Source organism: Paramisgurnus dabryanus, chromosome 5 (assembly GCF_030506205.2).
Source record: "Paramisgurnus dabryanus chromosome 5, PD_genome_1.1, whole genome shotgun sequence".
In the NCBI taxonomy this organism is placed as follows: Eukaryota; Metazoa; Chordata; class Actinopteri; order Cypriniformes; family Cobitidae; genus Paramisgurnus; species Paramisgurnus dabryanus.
In genome coordinates, this window is record NC_133341.1 from 14,350,034 (window position 1) to 14,369,416 (window position 19,383).

Below are 19,383 nucleotides of genomic sequence, written 5' to 3' on the forward strand. Positions count from 1 at the left end.
AGCATTTCTGGTAGGCTAAATTAATACTTCACCTCTTACTATGTTTGATTGAAGTTTGCATTTGCTAAAATTTATTTTTGCTTCAAGTTCGCTACTGTTTAGTACTGTTCACTTGAATGCTTTCTTTTTAAATCATAAAGACCTTTCTGTTTAGTTATAAAATAAAAATTAACCTATTAATCATATTAATATGTTGTAGGGGGTAGATAGAACAGTATAAGACTTTCCCAAACACATTTTTATAGGTTAAAAAATAATGTCTGTTGTAGTGGCCGGCAAAGGATCTAGCTATGAATTTTTGTCAATATCGCACACCCCTAGGCTGCGTAAACGTGCAGGTAAGCTATTATTAGAGTAATAAGTTATTTTACACTTTTATGCGCATGCCCAGTTACATGATTGGTCATGTTTCATGCGTTTATGGTGGTGTATAGTGTGGATGAAGATTCTTTTTAAAATGCCAGTATAAACGAGGATCGTTTTCATTTTAAAATGCCGTTTTAAAACGCAAATGCTCTAATGTAAACATGGCCTAAAAGTGTTTCAGGAGAACAAAAGAGATCAAAGCAGATGCACTATTTTTTAAGAAGAACAGTAGGAATAAGAAAAAATGAAGTCGATTTGTAGAGGAATCAGTATTATAGGCAACAATGTACAAACACTGAGAGACAAAGAGACAACGTATAACAGTTAATATATAGGACAGACAGGGCTGATGATGGAGAGATGCCATTTATATTAAAAACATAATTGTTGGCATTTCATTACTGGCTCATGAGTTAATTTTGTGAGAAACAAACAGTAATTTTAAGTATAAAGTGCATTTTAATCCACAATGTGAGCTCCCTTGTGTAGAAGCTTAAAATGGTGACGTGAACAACCTGACTAAACATGTCTGAGCAATTCATATTGCTCTGGGGCAAAAAAAAAACTTTGTTTAAAAACATCTTACAGACACTACGAAACCAAAATTTTAGTTCATATCTGTTAGCTTTAAACAGAATTGAGAGAACCATTCTGGGAAAATACAACCTTGATATCTTTAATACTGACTTGAGTAAGGCCATGGCAAATATAGAAATAAAAGTGAAATCAAACGTTGATGCTCCTAATCTCAAAAATAGATTACAAAACTTTGGCCTGAATTTCAGAATATATTAATAAATATAATAAAATATTAATAGCTCGATGTGTACCACAAAGTTTTAAATCCAATCAACTCTTTAGAAAGACAATATCTCGCCACAGACTAACTGGTAGCAAATTATTGCTGTGATGCAATCTAGTATCAGCAGTCTTGTATCATAATGCCTGTACATTATCCAGCTTATTACATGGCTATTTACCTCGTAAGTAAGGTAAGGAACATTAAATATTGATTTGAAATAGCTCATTTTGAACGAATGCGAGAAAAACCTGTTTACTTTTGGGTTCAAGATAAGACAAGACGTTTAAAGGAACAGTATGTAAGAAATTTATATCAATTAATCATTAAATGGCCCTGAAATGTCACTAGACATTAAGAAATAATTTTCATTTCAAATACTTATATCACTCACAACAGCGGTCTGGCCAGGATATTGTCATTTAAAAAGTGGAGTTGCAGCCCTCAACTGATGTTTATGTTGTCGTTTGGTATATTGGCCACCAGCTGTGTGATTGCAGTACCAGTTTTAGCCACACGTTTTGTGATTGCAATACCAGTTTTGGCCACAATCCTACATACTGTTCCTTTAAATGTCACAAACATGTGATTTGGTTTAAACATCATTTGTTAAAAAAATCTCATATGTTATTAAAAGACATATTTATATTACATTTTGGGGTAATATTAAACTGTACCTGTCAAAATGATTTGCAGCATCTGGGTTAACGTATGATATTAGTTTTGCGCGATTGTTATCTGGGAATAACAAACCTGCAAATTTCGCGACTGGCCAATTAGAATCAAGCATTCCAACAAGCTATGTAACAAAATAAAGCGAGTAAAACCCAAACTTACTGGATAATAAAAACAGTACAACAAATGTGGCTTTCTAATAACCCCTTAAATTGCATAGACGTTCAATAAAATCTTCGGCAGGCATGGTTTACATTGCACACACACAAAATCAACAGAAAAACCAAGGCATGGGTGTGTGGAGAAGGAGAAGAATGAGGGAGAACTAGACAAAGTGAGAGAAATATACCTCTTTCGGAAGATTTTGAAATATGCTTTTGTTTGAAAGTGTCTGAAAGAGAGAAAAAGAGAAAGAAGAAGGAGAGAAGAAACAGAAAGACTCACAGACTGACAAAAGGATCAAGAAAAATAACTCAAAGAACATCTGCATCACAGTATTATGGCACATTTAGGGGCAAAGACACAAATGCAGAGAACAGAGATCCAGAACTATGAAACATGAAATTAAATTGACATTATTTAATATAATAAAAAATTGCATATATTAAATTACGCTCGTGTTGAGGACATCAGACACAGGGCAGGTTTGCAAAATGTAAATGCTTGGTACTTTCTTTAGTAAGTTTCCTTGTGGTAAAGCTCATTGTGACACACAGTGTGCTATTCTGAAAAAAGATGACACATATTTTGGTTGTCGTCACTGCATATATTACAGAAGGCCTCAGCCTTTTTAAAGTAAAAAGGAGCAGATCTCCTGATGAGATCACTGAGAGGTCAGCTAGCCAACTCATGTGGTTTCTATAAATGCCTGACTCACTGTCACATGCATACGGTTTGTCCCGATCCTCCAACGCAGCTGCTGCTGCTTCCAACTTCTTCCTGGCACTGTTAACACCACGACCCTGCGAAGAAAAAGCATCATCACATTTAATCTTTTAAAGATGTTTCACTTAACACATATCAGAGCCATTTAAAAGGATGTTCAGCACTCAAAAAAGAACTGGATCTCTGCATCCTGTCTCACCTTCCCCTTGCCTTTTCTTTTTTTCGGAGTATCTTCTTCATAATCTTCATCATCCAGATCATCAAGAAAATCATCTGGTTCCAAAATTCTCTACAAACACACAGACACACACACTTAAAGAAAATCAGCTTCTTCTTTGTTCCACCAATCAAGTGGCTTGTCATAAATGAGTAAAAAAAATTAACAAATAAATAAGTAAACTATTGCCCTGCCCCCTGATACTATCGTGTATTTGCAATCTCACAGGCTGATGATAGGATGATATCACAATGGGGAATATCGCCCAACACTACTTGTGAGTACTTGGATCTGAATACAACACAAACGTGGCTGTCACATGCATCACAGCGCCCCCTAATGTATGGTTCAGTTTCTTAATTCTGAATTTCATCACCTGCAATATTTCTAGTTGCATTTTTAGTGATTCTGCAATTGGTTACTACGTCTTGTCCAAAGAAGTGTCTTTTTTAGAAGTCAAGATTTTTGCTGGCTTATAACCTTTTTATTGCTAATTACTGAAGTGAAAATTACATAACAGCCTAAAAAAGTGCTCAGTTACAAGAAAACATGTCCGACACACTTAGAGGGTTTTGCTTTTGAACTTCATATAAAGCATGTCAGTTATAAAGTCCCATGTGTTTATAAATAACAAGTGTGAATGAATGAGACATGAACAGAATGTTAATTTTTGGCTGATTTATTCCATTAGGTACACCAGTCATATCTCTGTGTTCTTTATTACCTTGCGAACCCTGGCAGTGGGGTTCTGTCCCCCAGTGGAGAACTCAGTTGAGCTGGACTCTTCTTCCCCTGAGCGGAGCTCTAATCCGGATCTCTTATCCAATGGCTCTCCCTTCAGAAGGGCTTCTAAGCTGCTACTGCCGTCACTGGAGAAAACGTCCTTCTTAAGTCCCAGATCCAGCTCTGAAACACACACATTCACATCCATAGGCAACTGCACAGAGATAGATAAAATGTCATGACAAAATTCTGAGAAGTAAACACATAAGTAGTCTTCACGAGAAAATTGTGCAATCACGACACCATAGATTTTCACTTCTGTCTCAAGCAGAGGAAGTGAAAGGTTGCGTACCGGACTTTAGAGCAGGGAAGGCCAGACGAGGGTCCTCTGGAGGGTGAGATCTCCTCTTCTTTCTCCAACGTCGTGCTGGATATGTGTACAACTGACCTGGAGCCACACCTATGGGAAAAGACAAATAGACAGTAAGAGGGAGAGAAGAAAAATTATGTTATTTACAAAATAACTAATGGCCAGTTTTACCCCAAAACACTTACAGCTTTAACCAGGGTTATTGTATGGGGGAAAGAAGAATCATTCAGGTTTAGTGTGCATAAATAATAATAATTTACTTTTTTAGGTAAACTATCACATCTGCCATTAAAACTGACCACTGTGAGGCTGTGTGTGTCCCACCTGGTCCTCTGTGCCTTTTCTCCATCCAGAAGTAACAGTTGCTCTGGGCGACACCTGTCTGAGAGTCGAGGAAGGGCATCCTCACACTCCTCTCTGCACACAGACGAGCATTATAGTTATGACACTGCTCCAGTGCATCCCTGTAACACTGCTCACCCAACCTAAAAAACACAGGGAAAATCTTATGCAACAACATTCCAACTACCACTAGTCACTTTAGTCATAATAAACAGAAAAAGGCTACATGAAATTCAACCCTGTGGCTCTTGGCAAATGTACTGACATCATGACGTCTTCTGAAGTGGAAAAATCAGAAACTGAACGTTATTTACAACATTATTACAGGCAATCAAGCAAATGCCCCTGTGCATGTCTGAAATTGACATATACATGATAAACGTTAGTAACGCCAACAAAAACTAAACACGTCTGAAATAAAAGTATGTTTGTCCCACCTCAATACATTGCCAGTAGCTGCGGGTATTGTTTCTGTGTTGCCAGTTACCAGTATGTGCTTTTCTGACTCTCTGAAAAACGGCATCTGTGTACTTGTCAACAAACACCCTACTATTGTCACCCTGAAGACAAGATCTTTAAAGATCTTGCAGGCATGCAGCCCAGTCATCGTGACTCCTTCACTCCAACCACTTAGCAGGTGCTGTTGCCACCCATCACCCGGGGCAACCGCTAAGAGCTCCAGAGAGCACAGGCGAGCTAAAGCCCATGAGATTAGAGCACAGGCCAACCGCTGATGTCACAGGGGACGAAACAAAAGCTTAAAAAGGGGCTTGAGGCTTCACAGCTCAGCCAACAAAACAGCTTTGGGATGGTCATTCGCCTGTAAGGCACCACCACAAAGAGCTACAAGAGTTCTTAAATTTGGAATGCACTAAGCAAGAAAACTATGCTAAAAAAATATCACATTTACAGTTAACCACTAATCCATTCTATTCTAAACCACCTTAAGAATCTACTACAGCGCTTAGAGATGGATTTTAAACTTTGCTGTTAATGTGCAACTGTGAACAAGAACAACCATTGTGGAACTTCAATGTGCCTGATATCCCCATAGATCATGTGATTGTGATGCATCTTTTCAGTCACACTGTGAAACTCAAGATCTCTTTATTGAGAGCTTATTGTTGTAAAGCTAAAATCAATTCCGCTTCAATTGAAAATCAAACATTTAACAACCTGTTTGGACAATAAGTTTATAAAGTTGGGTCCATAAGTCTCCCAACATGTGTTAGTAAAAACACAACAGGGGTATTATAAATAGTGTTATGTATATGCAAGACACTTTAAAACAACTGACATCGATACTGTTGAGGTCTGTTGATGACAGACATGTGGCTCAATTAAACAGACAGCTGGTGCTTTTAGAACAAGTTAACACTTCCCCCTCTTGAGTGAGAGAGACAGAGAAGACATTCAAATCTGTCGACAGCACTGACAAACTAATAAAACAAACAAACATCTGAATACAGTAATACAATTCTTGATCGGATTTATGGCATTACTAATATAAACAGACTCGTGAGAGACACTGCATGCTTTGATCGTTGATCATGCTGAAGACGGAAGCGAAGTAAAGCAGCGCATTAGCACATTCGACACACAGCAGCTGCTAGTTCAGCTAACTCAACCAGAGCTCAGATAACCTTGTCCAACGCGATACGTTGGCTATAACAAAGCAAATACTATACACGCCCGTGAAGCTATACTGTTAATGCAATGTAACAAGTTGAATTTAAACAAGAAAAACTCGTATAAACTCAAATAACGATGAAAATACTCACAGCTTGACAACATTCTCTACTACCGCCGCCATCTTGGCTCTACAGCGCTCACAGTGTGGGTTCTGCGCAGGCGCAAAGGGAAAGACCTTAGAAAAAGGTCACAGGTCGGGGCGTGAGCACAATCCATTCATTTCTCCCTAAAATGTATGCTAAGGGGAATTCCTTCGTCAAAAACAAATAGGAAATATTTTGTAATAAATTGAACGAATTTGGTTAAGAATGCATGACTTTTTTCCTCAATAACACAATTTACATTTTTGCGCATAAAGCTAAACAAACAGTCCTTTGTTGTTGTTGTTTTTGTTGTTGTCATATATATGACATTTTAATGCTGTAGATTTTGCAAATTATACTTTCTATCCTAACTGTAAAAAGAGATAATTAAAGCAAAGCAAAGCTTGTGTTGTAGTGTGTGCAAATAGACACAAGGTGGCATTGGTGGCCCATGTGGTAATTCAAACAATCAACAGTTTAATGTCTACAAATCTAATTTGTTATTGGAAGGATATAAAAATTAAAACTAAATCTTATTGAGTCTGGTTATTTTAGTTACACCCATTACTAGTAGATACATTGTCCAACATCTGTGTCTGACGTCACTGATGCTCTTGTGCTGGTGAAAAATCTTTCCAGAAGATTTCCAGGTATAGCAGCAATGGTAGTATTGTTTTCACCATACTTTAAACTGAAATCTTCAATTAGAACATTTGTGTTTTGTGTGTGGGTATCCACATATATTCGGCCAAATATCATAAAGTATTTCATATCATGATTTATGCAGTGAAAAGCTAGAGGCTATCACACAATATCAATGTCTCTTCAAACCTCTTAATCTTTTTCCTGCTTTTTCTTCACAATCCATCATTTAGTCCTCTATCTCAGCAACAACTGATAGTTTGTGATAGCCCCCTCAGACAAAGCAAAGCCTTTCACACATTCACAAAGATCATACTGATAACGGAGCACATGCTGAATACGTTTTAGTTTCCTCCCTTCCTTACAGCACTTTCAGAATATTCCATGGAAAGGTTTTCATACTTGTGAGTGTGTGTATGTGGAAAATAGCCCTTTGGGTGCTTATTATCTGTTACACTCTGTTAGTACGTGAGTAAGGAAGCCAGTGATATAAGATCCCACTCACACACATAGAAATATGCACAAACACACAGTGTCTGTTTAATGTTAATAGATTATATCATTAACTCTGAACACCTTCCATGTTAGTGTCCCGTCATGATTTATGTTGCCTAAAGCTTCAGTTTAAGCAAGTCTGCTCAGATCCAAAGACGTTGCCACTATGCTTTTTCTTGTTACTCTGTTATATAAGTGCTGAATAAGTGACTCTCAATAAGGCAAAATCTGGATTTATTTGGCCCTCTTTACAAACCAAAACAAAAGAGTTCACAGAACACATTTTAATTTGAATACATAAGAATGCAGATCAACTGGCAGATCATCTTCATATTTTTTTGAAGATTTTGCATTTGAGTTAATGAGAATTAATTGAGGAGCCTCGCCCTGTTTTTCTAAAACTATAAATAAATGTGTATGAAAGTGCAACAATGTGCTTTGTCAATGAAGATCACTTAATCACTATAAAGGATTGTGATATGTGGCCTTCTCTAGCGCCTTTGGATATTTTTATATATTATACATTTACATGCAGTTCCGTTTTCCTTCATTCTGACCCTCATGTACCTTCAACCCTTTTCCTTCCTTCCTCCTAACCTACTCTCTCTCTCCCTCTGGTGTTCCCATGGTATTGTAATCGTAGGGTCAGGGGCTTCGGCTGCTCTGTGTTAATAAAGCCAGTTGGAAAGATTCCCAGGCCCTGTGCAAAAAATAGAGGAGCTACTGCAAATAAGCAAAGTACACACTCTCGAACTATTAACACACACACACACACACACACACACACAGGTTGTATTTGCACAATTCAACAGAATACCTAAGTAAAAGCCATTCATGCTAAGACTTGCTGTGAACAGGTAAAAGCTGTTCAACAGCTAAAGAATTCTGTCGCAATAAATCAGTAAAGGTTGAGATGGTTTAAAATCAACTGTCAGGAAGACTCATATGACAAGTTGTGTACTTCTAAATTACACCTAAATATGCACAATAGATCTACAAAGAAGCATGCAAAAACACATTTGGGTCAATGACAAAACAAGCTCAGAAAACTTTTTTATCTTTAAAAAATATATGTTGTGCACATTTTTTTAATCAGGACTATATGAGTTTAAAGTTTTGTTTATAAAACCTTTCAGTACATTTAAATTTTTTCATTGTCTACCAGCCCACAAATTACATTAAGTAGCTATTTTAACATTATTTAAGAAAAAAATTCATTTAGCCATAAAGACTACCTATGGGTTCATTCACTGGATGATGTGATATCTTGTTTACTGTTTATACTTATTATAAGGCAGATGATGCAGTTGTACTACCTTGAGATCTGAGAACATCCAAATTGTTGGACAAAAGTTTTACAATTATCCCAACAACTTTTAATATAGTGAGATTTGTTTATAGGAAAGGTTTTGAACATAAAATAATGCCGAAGTATCTTATTTTTAATAATTTAAACATTAAACTTCTAATTTGTACACACCCACCTGCAATTTTACAAGTTTGAGATACCAAATAAAAAATGAGTATTTATTATTAAAACATTTAACTAAATAGGCTTTATAGAAAAAAGTGAAAATGTCATAAATGTATTAAGTTATTTTTATATTATACCACAGGGCTGTTGAATGCTTTATTTGGATTGACTCAGAAATGTCCCATGGATGTTGATTATTTTTTTGTAAACCGCACACCTAACTTGTCAAATGTATTTAAAATAAGCACCAGAGCAGTGTTTGTGGTAACCGTGCTATAATAATTTACTCTGGTTCTTTGAATATTTGAAAATTGCCACCTTGGGTGTGCATTATTATAATTCAAAGGCCCGTCGTCAGTTATTCCTTGCATACATAATGCCACTGGAAACAAAATGTCATGTGATTCACCCGTTTACATTTTTAGTAATTATATGATAAAACTTATAAAAAACTAACAATAAAATATCAAACAGCTACTGTACGACATCTTTCTTTATTTTTCTGCATAGCTGATAGACAGTTGTAGTCTTTGATGAAAAATTGTTTCCTATTATGATAAATATAATTCATCATATTTATTTATACTTTTTATTGATCTTTAAAGACAAAAAATGTGAGACTTTTGGATTAGAAATCAAAAACAATTTATTGATCCTGTCTTTTATCTGCTTAACTGTACAGCAGCCGCAAACCTCTTAACAGAATCTCACTTTACATTCCGAGAAACAAAGTCCAATCAAAACCAACAAAAAGGCAAATCTGAAAAGGTGTAAGGAAGCACTTTATACGCTGGTTTAATTTGTGTTGCAAGTGTTAATGATTAATCTTTATTGATAAGGCCATACTGTAATATTCCTCACAGAGGATCTGTTTCACGCTCGTCTAACACGCATTCACTCTAAATGTATATTTTATGGTAAACAGTTGTTCTGTAAACAGCAAAACTCTGGGTTTATGAGACATGTCGGCTAAATAATGCAAGAAAGCCATACTAAAAGTTTATGATGTGAACGATGACTGTTAGGAGTCTGTTATCACAAAGTTCTTGTTAGATTGGGGTAGGTTTACAAAATTTAATTTATTAAGGGTTAGTGCTTTTTTAACCAAAGACATTTAAATGAGCTCTGCTTACATACATGAAAATACTTGGCAAAACAGAAAGATCTTCTAAAAAAAGTATTTGCTTTGTTTATTTAAGTGCAGAACCTTTAAAAATGAAAATTCACAATGTAAAACATCTCATGTTGTATGAAAATTCACAAAAAAATTTGTTAATAATAAATATACAACCCAAAAATTAATTTCTATATGCCAGACTAACTCTCCAACCCCAGTCTAAATGTACTGTATACATTAAACTATAAGTAAGCCACTGCCAGTTGACAGACAGGTTGGGGTGTTACTGTATAAAAACAGTATTTTTGCTTGGGGACAGACAACAATATTCTCATAAACCCTGGCAACTTTAAGCAAAAGTGCAAAGGTAGCATTATTAAAAGCTGACTGCAACATGGCATCTGTTAATATTTACTTTATTGTCTTTTGTCCTTATCTTGTCAGTTTAAAGCACCTTGTAAAATATTTTTTAGTCTGGTTTAACTTTACAGTACATGAAAACATACTAGACTATAATGCTATAAACTGACACAAAAAAGTACCCCATGTGCGGAAGGTTACATCATGGTGATATAAACACAAGCCCCTTTCAGGCCTCATTTTGCATTCAGAAGACCACTGATGCTGGAAAACTGATCAGCTATTAAAGCCTAAAGGCAGCGGTAAAAAGTGTAACGCATATTCCTGCTTTCTGAAAAACTATAGCTTGTTTCTGCCATCGGGCTCCTTTTTCTGAAGAATGAAACTTTTCGTAACAAAAAAGGTTCAAATTCAGGGTGTAGACATGGAGGACTTCTGGCGTGTGTCCGGATCATTAGGGAGGAGCTGCACATTTTTACTCGCTTACACGAATTGCAACAACACTGGGGGGAGAGATGATGTCATCGCAGCTTTCAGAGAGAAATTTGAGTTTTTCTTTTCATGTTGACCGGGGGCCTGAATGTTGTTACTCTGTAATAGTACATACAGAGCATTAAAGGACTAGCAGATACAATTGTAAAATGATTTTGGGTTTAAAAATCGATCTGTAAGTGCTTTTAAAGCCAGAACTGCTTGTAGATCCAAAAATGATCCATTTTAACACAACTTCTGATGTTAAAATATTTATGAATATTTCTGTTTAGTTCAAACCTGTAATTCTGGTTTGCCCTACATGTGTTGGATAAAAAGCAAAAAACTCCAAATCTTCAGGACATGTCAGCAGGTAGAGCAGGTAAATAAGAGCTTTCTCAGAGTATAAAATGTTTTAATACACCAACAAAAAATGTAATGAACCCATTTATGTACAATCAAGCTTTTACGTATACAGTATGTGACTGCGCTGTGAAATCCAGGATAAAGTCTCATAATGATGAAATTTGGAGCATCAAAGTTTGATTTCAATCATTGATTTCAATATTTGACAGGGCCTTACTCAGTCAAACATATCAAGCTTATGTTCTTTACATTATGTAGGATGATTTTATGTACAAAAACAGATTATTGTATATTGCTGGGTTTTCAAAAAAAAAACCTCTCAGGTATATATCTCATGTCGTCCACTTGATGCAAGTCCGCCACCAAATGTCCCTATTCTTTGGTTGTCCATGATCTGAAGCACATCCTCTAGGATAGATGGACCCAGGTCTAGATGAAGAGACAGGAGAGACCCAGCATTGGAGAGGTATTGGCTTTCCTCTCCCTCTCCATTTCTTACACACTTCTCATCTTCCACAGTCTCTTGACTTGGTTCATAGGTGTGCGGATGACGGTGAGAACGATTTGGAGATGCAGGGAGTGACTGATCCAAATTTCGCTCTTCCAGGTGCAGTCTGGGAGGTTTAGGAGGTGGTGCGAGAGATGGAGATGTTGGTGTAGATGGCGTTTTTGTTAAGGCAGTAGTAGGCTGAGATGAGGTGGTCTGCACTTCGGTGGTCGTCAGTGCTGGGTTTGGTGCAGGAAGCGTGAGAGCCTGCACTCCTCCAATGATGGGAAGCGAAAAGGCGTTTTTTAACAGAGGTGAAGTGTCATTGGCTGGTGGGTGACTGCTTACACTTGTAGTGCGACTTAATTGGAGTGTCCCTTGGTGACCCTGTTGCCCCGGTAACAGGTGAAATTTACCTTGTAAGAAAGACAGATCACCGAAAAAATCTTCAGCACCTCCGCCACTGCCAATGTGAATGGTGTGTCGAAAGTCGCCGAGTGGGGGACTGATCATGTCGGACGAAAGAAGGTCACGTAGTTTTTCCTTCTTTCCTTTACGACTTCGTCTTTTAAGGTATATGGGAGCCTTGGCAGACATGTCTGACCCACCACGTGCTCCCGAGCAACAGAGAGATAGACCTTGCAGCAGGGTGAAGACAAGAAAATTACTCCTTGGACACCTTAATTTTTTGGTTTAACAAATCCTCAAATCTTGTTTTTGTCAAATCCAATGTGGGGGCCACATCCAGACACTATTCCCATTAGTGTAACAATCCTGGTATCGTTATGAACACTGCAATTTTGCCTCCAGTTTGCCTACAATTTGAAGAAAGAAAGAGGTGCTTTTTCAAATCCATAATTATAAATAATATGAAACTCATTCAAAATCAATCATAATAACTTCACATGTATAGCATTTGTAACACACATGCATTCTTTAGATCAGCTTTTTTGTTATCTTCAGGGCTGACAATGTTTTAATGTTTAATAAGCAGACTGATGTGATAAACACACTTCTATTTGAACAAGGATCTAAGCAAATAATCCAGTTTTGTTAGTTTTGGCAGTGGCACACATAGTAAAGATGACTAAAGAATGACTCCATGTATCTGCCGATTGTGGTCTCAGCTACACTGCTGCAAGAGCTTACATTTTTATTAACACTGAATCAAACCTTATAAACTAAAGTGTTGTGTGTGACATAATAAATCAGGGTTCCTAAATCATAATTTGCAATGCATACCATCAGCATTAAATCATACTTATGGGGTTGAATCAGTTAACCATGTCCTGGTATGTGTATACTTCCTTCGCCCTTGACTTTTATTTTAAGTGAGTTTAACTGCCACACACACTGTCCAGAAAACAAAGGCCAGTGTTTCCATATCAAGTGTGGGAAAAACGACCTCAATGTTACATAAGTGACCCAGCAATAGTCCGAGAGGCCGTATAATATTCCAGGAAAAATGCTCTCCAAACACGTATATAAAGCCTAATTCAAGTACCTTTTGTCCCTCCGGGCTTCATCGTGAGTAAAATTAACACATACAAGTGTTGTATAAGAAAACCTGTGTGTCGGCATTTTTTCGGTAGGTGAGCGGCTGATTATGAGGAAGCTTGATCAGGCATTATGCAAACTTCAGTGTGTATATCTGTAGTTGAACTCAACTGAGGTATTCCTTAACGTTTTTCGTACAAGATATTTTTGAGGTGTGTGAATGAAAGACTTCATAAAACCAGTTTTTCAGAATGTCCCATTATTGATGTGTGTGTGTGTGTGTGTGTGTGTGTGTGTGTGTGTGTGTGTGTGTGTGTGTGTGTGTATACTTGTGCACATAAGAACATAATTTTCAGTAGACATTAGTAAGTGCACTGATTCACTCAAATGAACAAGATAATGATGAACTATAAATAGAGAGAGAGAAAGAGGAGAGAGAGCCATTGGCACATCAATTCATATGCAAACACATCAGATAACTGAACCAACAGGACAAGAAATTCATCAGATTATTACACTGCAATTACCTGCAGATCCTGTGGGCCAAGGTTTGTTTCATTCAAAACACTAAGTAACTTTGTGTGCTAGATCATTTGCATATTACATTATACATTATTTGTATATCGACACAGTGGCAAGCAAGGTTTAAAAAGAAAGAAAACAAACAGTTTAGTCAGCATCTTGCATTATATTTCAATAAAAGAATATAGAGACTAACCAGACAAACCTAAACACGTATTATACGTTCATCAAATACTTTTCCTTAATCCCGGGCTTAGGCTGTTGGCAGAATCTGTTAAACAACATTTTTTCAGCAAAGTCCTCTAAGGTAGCATTTACACTGCAAGCACTCTCAAAATGGCTGGGTTATTTTTGACTCATGTTGGGTAAATATTGGACAAAACATATGCTGGGTTAAAAATGACCCAATGTTGGGTTGTTGTTATGCAACCATAGGTTATAATAATCCAGCCATTGAGTTAAAACAACCCAGAATTGGGTAATTTTAAACCCAGCGGTGTGTTCTACATTTATCAAAAATAACCCAGCTATCTTAAAGTGTGTTTGAAGTGACTTAATTGCAATTTTTTATCACATGATGTGGCAGAGATCATTAATGACCCACAAACACGCAAGCAGGAAAAAGTGCATAGATTCCGATATTCTCAAATCGGTTTCAGGCCTCAGTCATACTGTATGTGGAAATAAATTGGATATGATCCAATATAGATATGATCGCATCTGCCATGTAAGTGGACAAATTGAATATTCCCGTATCAAGAGGTATCGTAGGTCAAAAATAAATAACATTAACTCAGTTGGACACCACCTTGATCACATGACTCTTTTTAGCAGTGCAATGGAGGACGGTGTCTCCATTTAATAGAGTATTTATGAAGTTTCATGTCATGGTACAGAAATAAAGCGGTATAATCTTTTTTTATTGCCTAAAATATTGTACATCCATTGCATATAGTGACGTTTTACTTTCTCTGTGGTTTAAGCTGTCCCGGGTCAGAATGTCTACCTTGAATTGTTTTGGCAAGCGTTTAGTTTAAATGCAGAAATCGTATACAAGTCGCTTTTAAAAGATGATGTAGGTGGGACGTTAAAAAAAATCGTATCAAGAGCAAGATCTGCAGTGTAAATCCAGCCTAAGGGGCCAATCACATCAAACGCGTTTGAAACGCGTGGAAACGCAGGGTGCGCCGCACTGCCTTTTTTGGTTACTTTAAAAAAAAGTTTGGCACGGCTTTATATGCGTCTTTTGCAGCGAATTTTGCGTGACCATATCAGTGAACACCTCTGACCACTCGGTGAGTTTACGTCTTTGTAAACGAAAGTTTAATGCGTTTTAAAAAGGATTGTTCCAGTGCACCTATGCAGCCATTTTAGAGGTGGGGGGTGATACAACAACAAACACCCGAAAATTCTCGGGCCACCATCATATGTCCAAATTTCAGTCAAAACCATTCTATTTCATCATAAACAATCTGATAACAGGGCTTTACGTGTAAAATACCAAACTTGTCCTTTAAAAAGAGGACACTTGCTCTGACCTTAATCGAGGGTGAGAGGTGCACAAACACACAGTGAGTGACTTCAGTCCGGTTGTCGCCCTGTCCCCTCATTCGATTGGACAATGAAAAGACGCTAATGGCATTGGGTGCTATTCAATCTCAGAGCTTCTTTAAAAATGCGTGCTGCGCTAGGCAGATCAAAATGCAAGGCATTTGGCGTGCATAAACAGTGTGCATTAGCTCATTCCAATAGAAAATCATTCAAAAAAGGAGCCTGCAACTCACAAACGCATTTGGTGTGATCAGCCACCAAGGTGTTTACGCTGGCACCCGGCGTATGTTTTTAATTGTTTCTAACGGATGCACTACGCTTTTCAAAAACGCCAGCAGCTTGCAGGTTTTGTCTGTGCTGAGAGTTAAACAATATTCAAGTTTGCGTGTCAATGTCACTTCTCACTCAGCCATCCAATCACAGTGGAAGAGGGGCGGAACAAATATCACAACAACCAACTGCCGCATAAACAGGTGCATTTAAATGCTTTGGCCCCCTAAGTGCATGGAAGAGTTGAATGAACGGTGGCGTGCATGTCATGGTGAAAGAGCTTTTACCCACTTAAAGAATATATTAGGATATTGTTCGCATTTTTGAGCCTTTTACATTTATTCAGAAAGAAGTGAAGGTTTTTACTTGGGTTTTGCAGCAAAAGACAGCTAAATACCAATAGGATAAATACCAATGAAAAGACTAAAGTGACAGTTTTTCATCTGAGCTCTTTATATGTCAAACTACAAGTTTGTTCACAAAAAGAAAGGCTTTAATCTGAAAGAAATCAGGCCGGTCCTGTTCAGACTCGCAGAAAAGTGTCAGGAGGAGCCCATTTTGCTTTTGTGGTATGCTGATATCTCTGTTTATATTGGTCTAATCGTGGATAATAAACAATTCAGTGAAACTTCGAGACGGTAGAATATAATCTCCACAGTCATTTAAGCAAATCCAAGTGACGTTTAATGGAAAACTCGTTATGGAGTTCTGAAGGCTTAAGGCTATTTATTAGTTTGAACAGAAGTGAACAATGTTGCTACAAAGCATAAACAGGGCTGTGCTCGGACAAGCCCTTAACTGAATCCGTTTATTAGACACAAAAACACAACGAGAGAGAGAGAGAGAGAGAGAGAGAGAGAGAGAGAGAGAGAGAGAGAGAGAGAGAGAGAGAGAGAGAGAGAGAGAGAGAGAGAGAGAGAGAGAGAGAGAGAGAGAGAGAGAGAGAGAAATGCGCGAGGTTTTAGAGGCAATGGTATGCTCTGTTACAAATGTACCAAAAAATGGTTAAATAAATATCAACATTTTAAAAAAGTACAGTAGAAACTTCTGTTTTTCCAGCTGAGCCCTTTAACAGTCAAATCAAATTCAAATGAGTTGTCGATGTCATTGTAGTTCGCTAATCTGACTCGAGAGACATTTAGACATACGCGCCAATTCATTAGATTTAGTACATTATTAAAAATTTAAAAATATAATTTAACGACGCTTATCACAGTCATCATCTGTTTAAATAATTTGTTCAAACGACACGCAGATATCCCACATGCTTTCTAACTATACAAGGCGCGCTTGCTGTCATGCTGTCTAAACAGATAGTAAAGAGAAACAGACAACTACGACTCGAGTAAGCGTTAACGTAAATTTGCGAACTGTGAAAACACTTGCAGATGAGTACATGTTTAGATTAACCGCCATTCAACACATTTAAATTCAATGAGTAAATTCACAATGCAAATTCTACATGTTTGCTTACCGTCAAGATAAGCGGCGCTCGCTGTCCTTGTGAGCAATTCCTGCCAAAATTGAATATAGGCGCGGGTTAAAATCTATGACCATTAGACCTTAAAATCCTGCTCACATATTCTTTCATAAACCTGCAGGATTGACAGAAGTACAAAAATAGACTTGACACCGCAACACAGAGTATTTGCTGATCCAGTAGAAATAGAGCCGTGCCGTAGAGTGCTGAAAGCTCCCACCTCACCTTACATCTCTCACTGCTGCTGCTGAAAACACAGCGCCACATGCGGCACAGGACTGGACTTTGTGGATCTGGATCCATTTATAGTTTCAGTTATGTTATCCAGGCCATTATTTGGCGTTTACCGGCTGGTGTCACACGTCTTCCGTGTTGCTGAAAATTCCAGCATCACAGCTTTATCACAAACACTGACACCGCATAGAGATTAACCATTTATACTTACATAAAACGACCGTATCAGCTTTATAATTCTGTCTATAGCTGTAATCTACCACATATACATTGCACTTTACAAAATTTGCCATCCAAACAGATCCTATATTTCAATATTCTCACCAGAAGCAGATAAAGAGAAGATCCAGATCTTGGACTGAAGATAACCACAGATATTCACTTTAAGAATGTAAACTGCAAAGGACAAGCCCTTCCATTTAAAAATACCATGTTAATGCCATAGGATTTTGGGTGTAGCTGGTATTTTATAATGACTTTCTATAAATCACATGTTTAGTTAAACTGTCAGTTTACAGAAAAACACAGCAGTGTGAGAAAACAACAGACTTTAACAAACACACCAGTTTAGCCTTTATTTGCTATCACTCTCTTTTCTTCAGTCCTCCTCCCTTATCTCTGACATTTCTCTGTGTTTAACTATCATTTAAAGGGACACTACACTTAAAAAAAAATATGCTCGTTTTCCAGCTCCCCTGGTGTTAAACATTTGATTTTTGCTGTATTGGAATCCATTCAGCCGAACGTTACTGAAAGTTACCAAGGGGACTACTTTCAGGCGCTGCGTTATATCATTGCGCCTGCTGCAGCCATGTTACAGCAGCAAAGTCCTGGATTATTACACCAGAATGAGAGTATAGTTCCTAGCCATATCTGCCTAGAAAATCGCAACTTTTAATTTTACGTCAGTCTTAGTACACAATGTAACTATAGAAGAGTCAAGTTTTAAATAGGAAAAATATCAAAACTCTTTGGTTATTTTTGAGCGGGATGCTAATTGTCTAATCAGATTCAATGGATTATGCTAAGCTATGCTAAAAGTGGTACTGCCGGACCCATATCGGCTGAATGGATTCCAAAACTGTAAAAAAAAATCAAATGTTTAACTCCAGGGGGGCTGGAACATGAGCATATTTTTAAAAAAGTGGAGTGTCCCTTTAACAGAGAATTCCTCAATTCCATCTGAATCAGAACGTAAATCCATACCAAACCAAACCAATTCATGTACTTGACTCACCGCTGCTCTGTGCTCTTCTTCACCTTTTCTCTTACATTATCGGCTCAGCTCTCATGACCTTATTTGCTCTTATGAACCACAAGCTCTCAGTTATCAGCATCACACATATTTGCATTCAGAACATCTGGAGTCAAAATGTTTAGTGTATGTGTATGTGTATGTGTGTGCGTATAGACTGCATTGATTGGGAAGTGGGGTCAGCTATTATCCATCTTTGTTCTCCAAATCCACTCCAGATGCAGTGTGTATTTTGTACAGAGTACAGACTTGAATCATACACACACGAGCAGAAACGTGACTTCCAGCAAACACATTATCCATTACACATCTTTGCAATTTAAAAGCACATAAAGTTGGAAGGTATAAAAGACATAAAAAAATGTGTGTGGCAGCATAACACTGTTGATGTGGGATTAAAAAGATGTCGAGAATGCATGTATGTGCCGCTGCAACAAAACGTTACTTGCAAATTAGGAAATTATAAACAATAATATGTAAAAGAAGAAACATATGTGTCTGATTTAAAAGAATATGATTTAGTAGAATAATACAAATTATATTTGTTTAGAAACGGCATCAATGCAAACTTTTTAATAAGTGCTTCAAAAGAAGAAAAACTTGTCAAGGTCAATGTTTCTAGTCTGTTCTGCCATAAGCAGAACTCATTTGTAATTTCAACAGCAAACTCGTGCGAGATTTCCCAGTGGAGCTGAGCGCGCGCACTGCACAGTGCTGACTCTACATAACATTCTGTGTGAATTCACTGATGCGCCTCTCTATTGAACACACATACAAAGCCGGAGTTCAAAATTAAATTTACGTTTTGGTTTACCTGAAGTGAAAACGGGTCTAAACAACGCATTTGCCCCATATCTGACTGTGAGTGCCCACCAGAGTGAATACTCTTTGTGAATGTTAGGTTTTTTATCAGGAAGTTTTCGACGGACGTGATCGGTATTGCGTAAACATTCAACTATTGCGTAAACATTAACTACTTGCAATCCACCACAAATAAGCTGAAAACATTC

The 19,383-nt window shown here is 37.4% G+C and overlaps 2 protein-coding genes across 7 annotated transcripts in view; both read right to left on the bottom strand.

The window, feature by feature from the left end:
- Positions 1-19,383, bottom strand: part of dpf2 (double PHD fingers 2) — a 30,462-nt gene that overhangs the window by 10,782 nt on the left and 297 nt on the right. Inside the window, exons 1-7 of one of the 3 annotated variants that reach the window (XM_065267156.2) lie at positions 6,159-6,200; positions 4,360-4,520; positions 4,018-4,125; positions 3,667-3,848; positions 2,925-3,014; positions 2,718-2,802; positions 2,190-2,231 (exon numbers count right to left, since the gene is read on the bottom strand). In XM_065267156.2, coding sequence (XP_065123228.1) covers positions 2,190-2,231; positions 2,718-2,802; positions 2,925-3,014; positions 3,667-3,848; positions 4,018-4,125; positions 4,360-4,520; positions 6,159-6,190 — 700 coding nt within the window. In that variant the 5' untranslated portion in view covers positions 6,191-6,200. Of the gene's footprint in view, positions 1-2,189; positions 2,232-2,717; positions 2,803-2,924; positions 3,015-3,666; positions 3,849-4,017; positions 4,126-4,359; positions 4,521-6,158; positions 6,201-19,383 lie in introns of those variants that run through there. The other 2 variants (XM_065267158.2, XM_065267157.2) reach the window with 2 other exon arrangements.
- cdc42ep2 (CDC42 effector protein (Rho GTPase binding) 2) lies at positions 9,385-19,259 on the bottom strand. 4 transcript variants are annotated; one of them, XM_065267159.2, is made up of 3 exons: positions 17,110-17,275; positions 16,879-16,999; positions 9,385-12,379 (listed from the first exon to the last, which is right to left on the bottom strand). In XM_065267159.2, exon 3 carries the CDS (start codon positions 12,159-12,161, stop codon positions 11,397-11,399), a length of 765 nt encoding a protein of 254 aa, XP_065123231.1. In that variant the 5' UTR covers positions 12,162-12,379; positions 16,879-16,999; positions 17,110-17,275; the 3' UTR covers positions 9,385-11,396. The 4 variants fall into 4 exon arrangements, with proteins under 4 accessions (XP_065123231.1, XP_065123232.1, XP_065123233.1 ...); XM_065267160.1 differs by lacking the exons at positions 16,879-16,999; positions 17,110-17,275 and adding an exon at positions 19,188-19,259; XM_065267161.2 differs by lacking the exon at positions 16,879-16,999.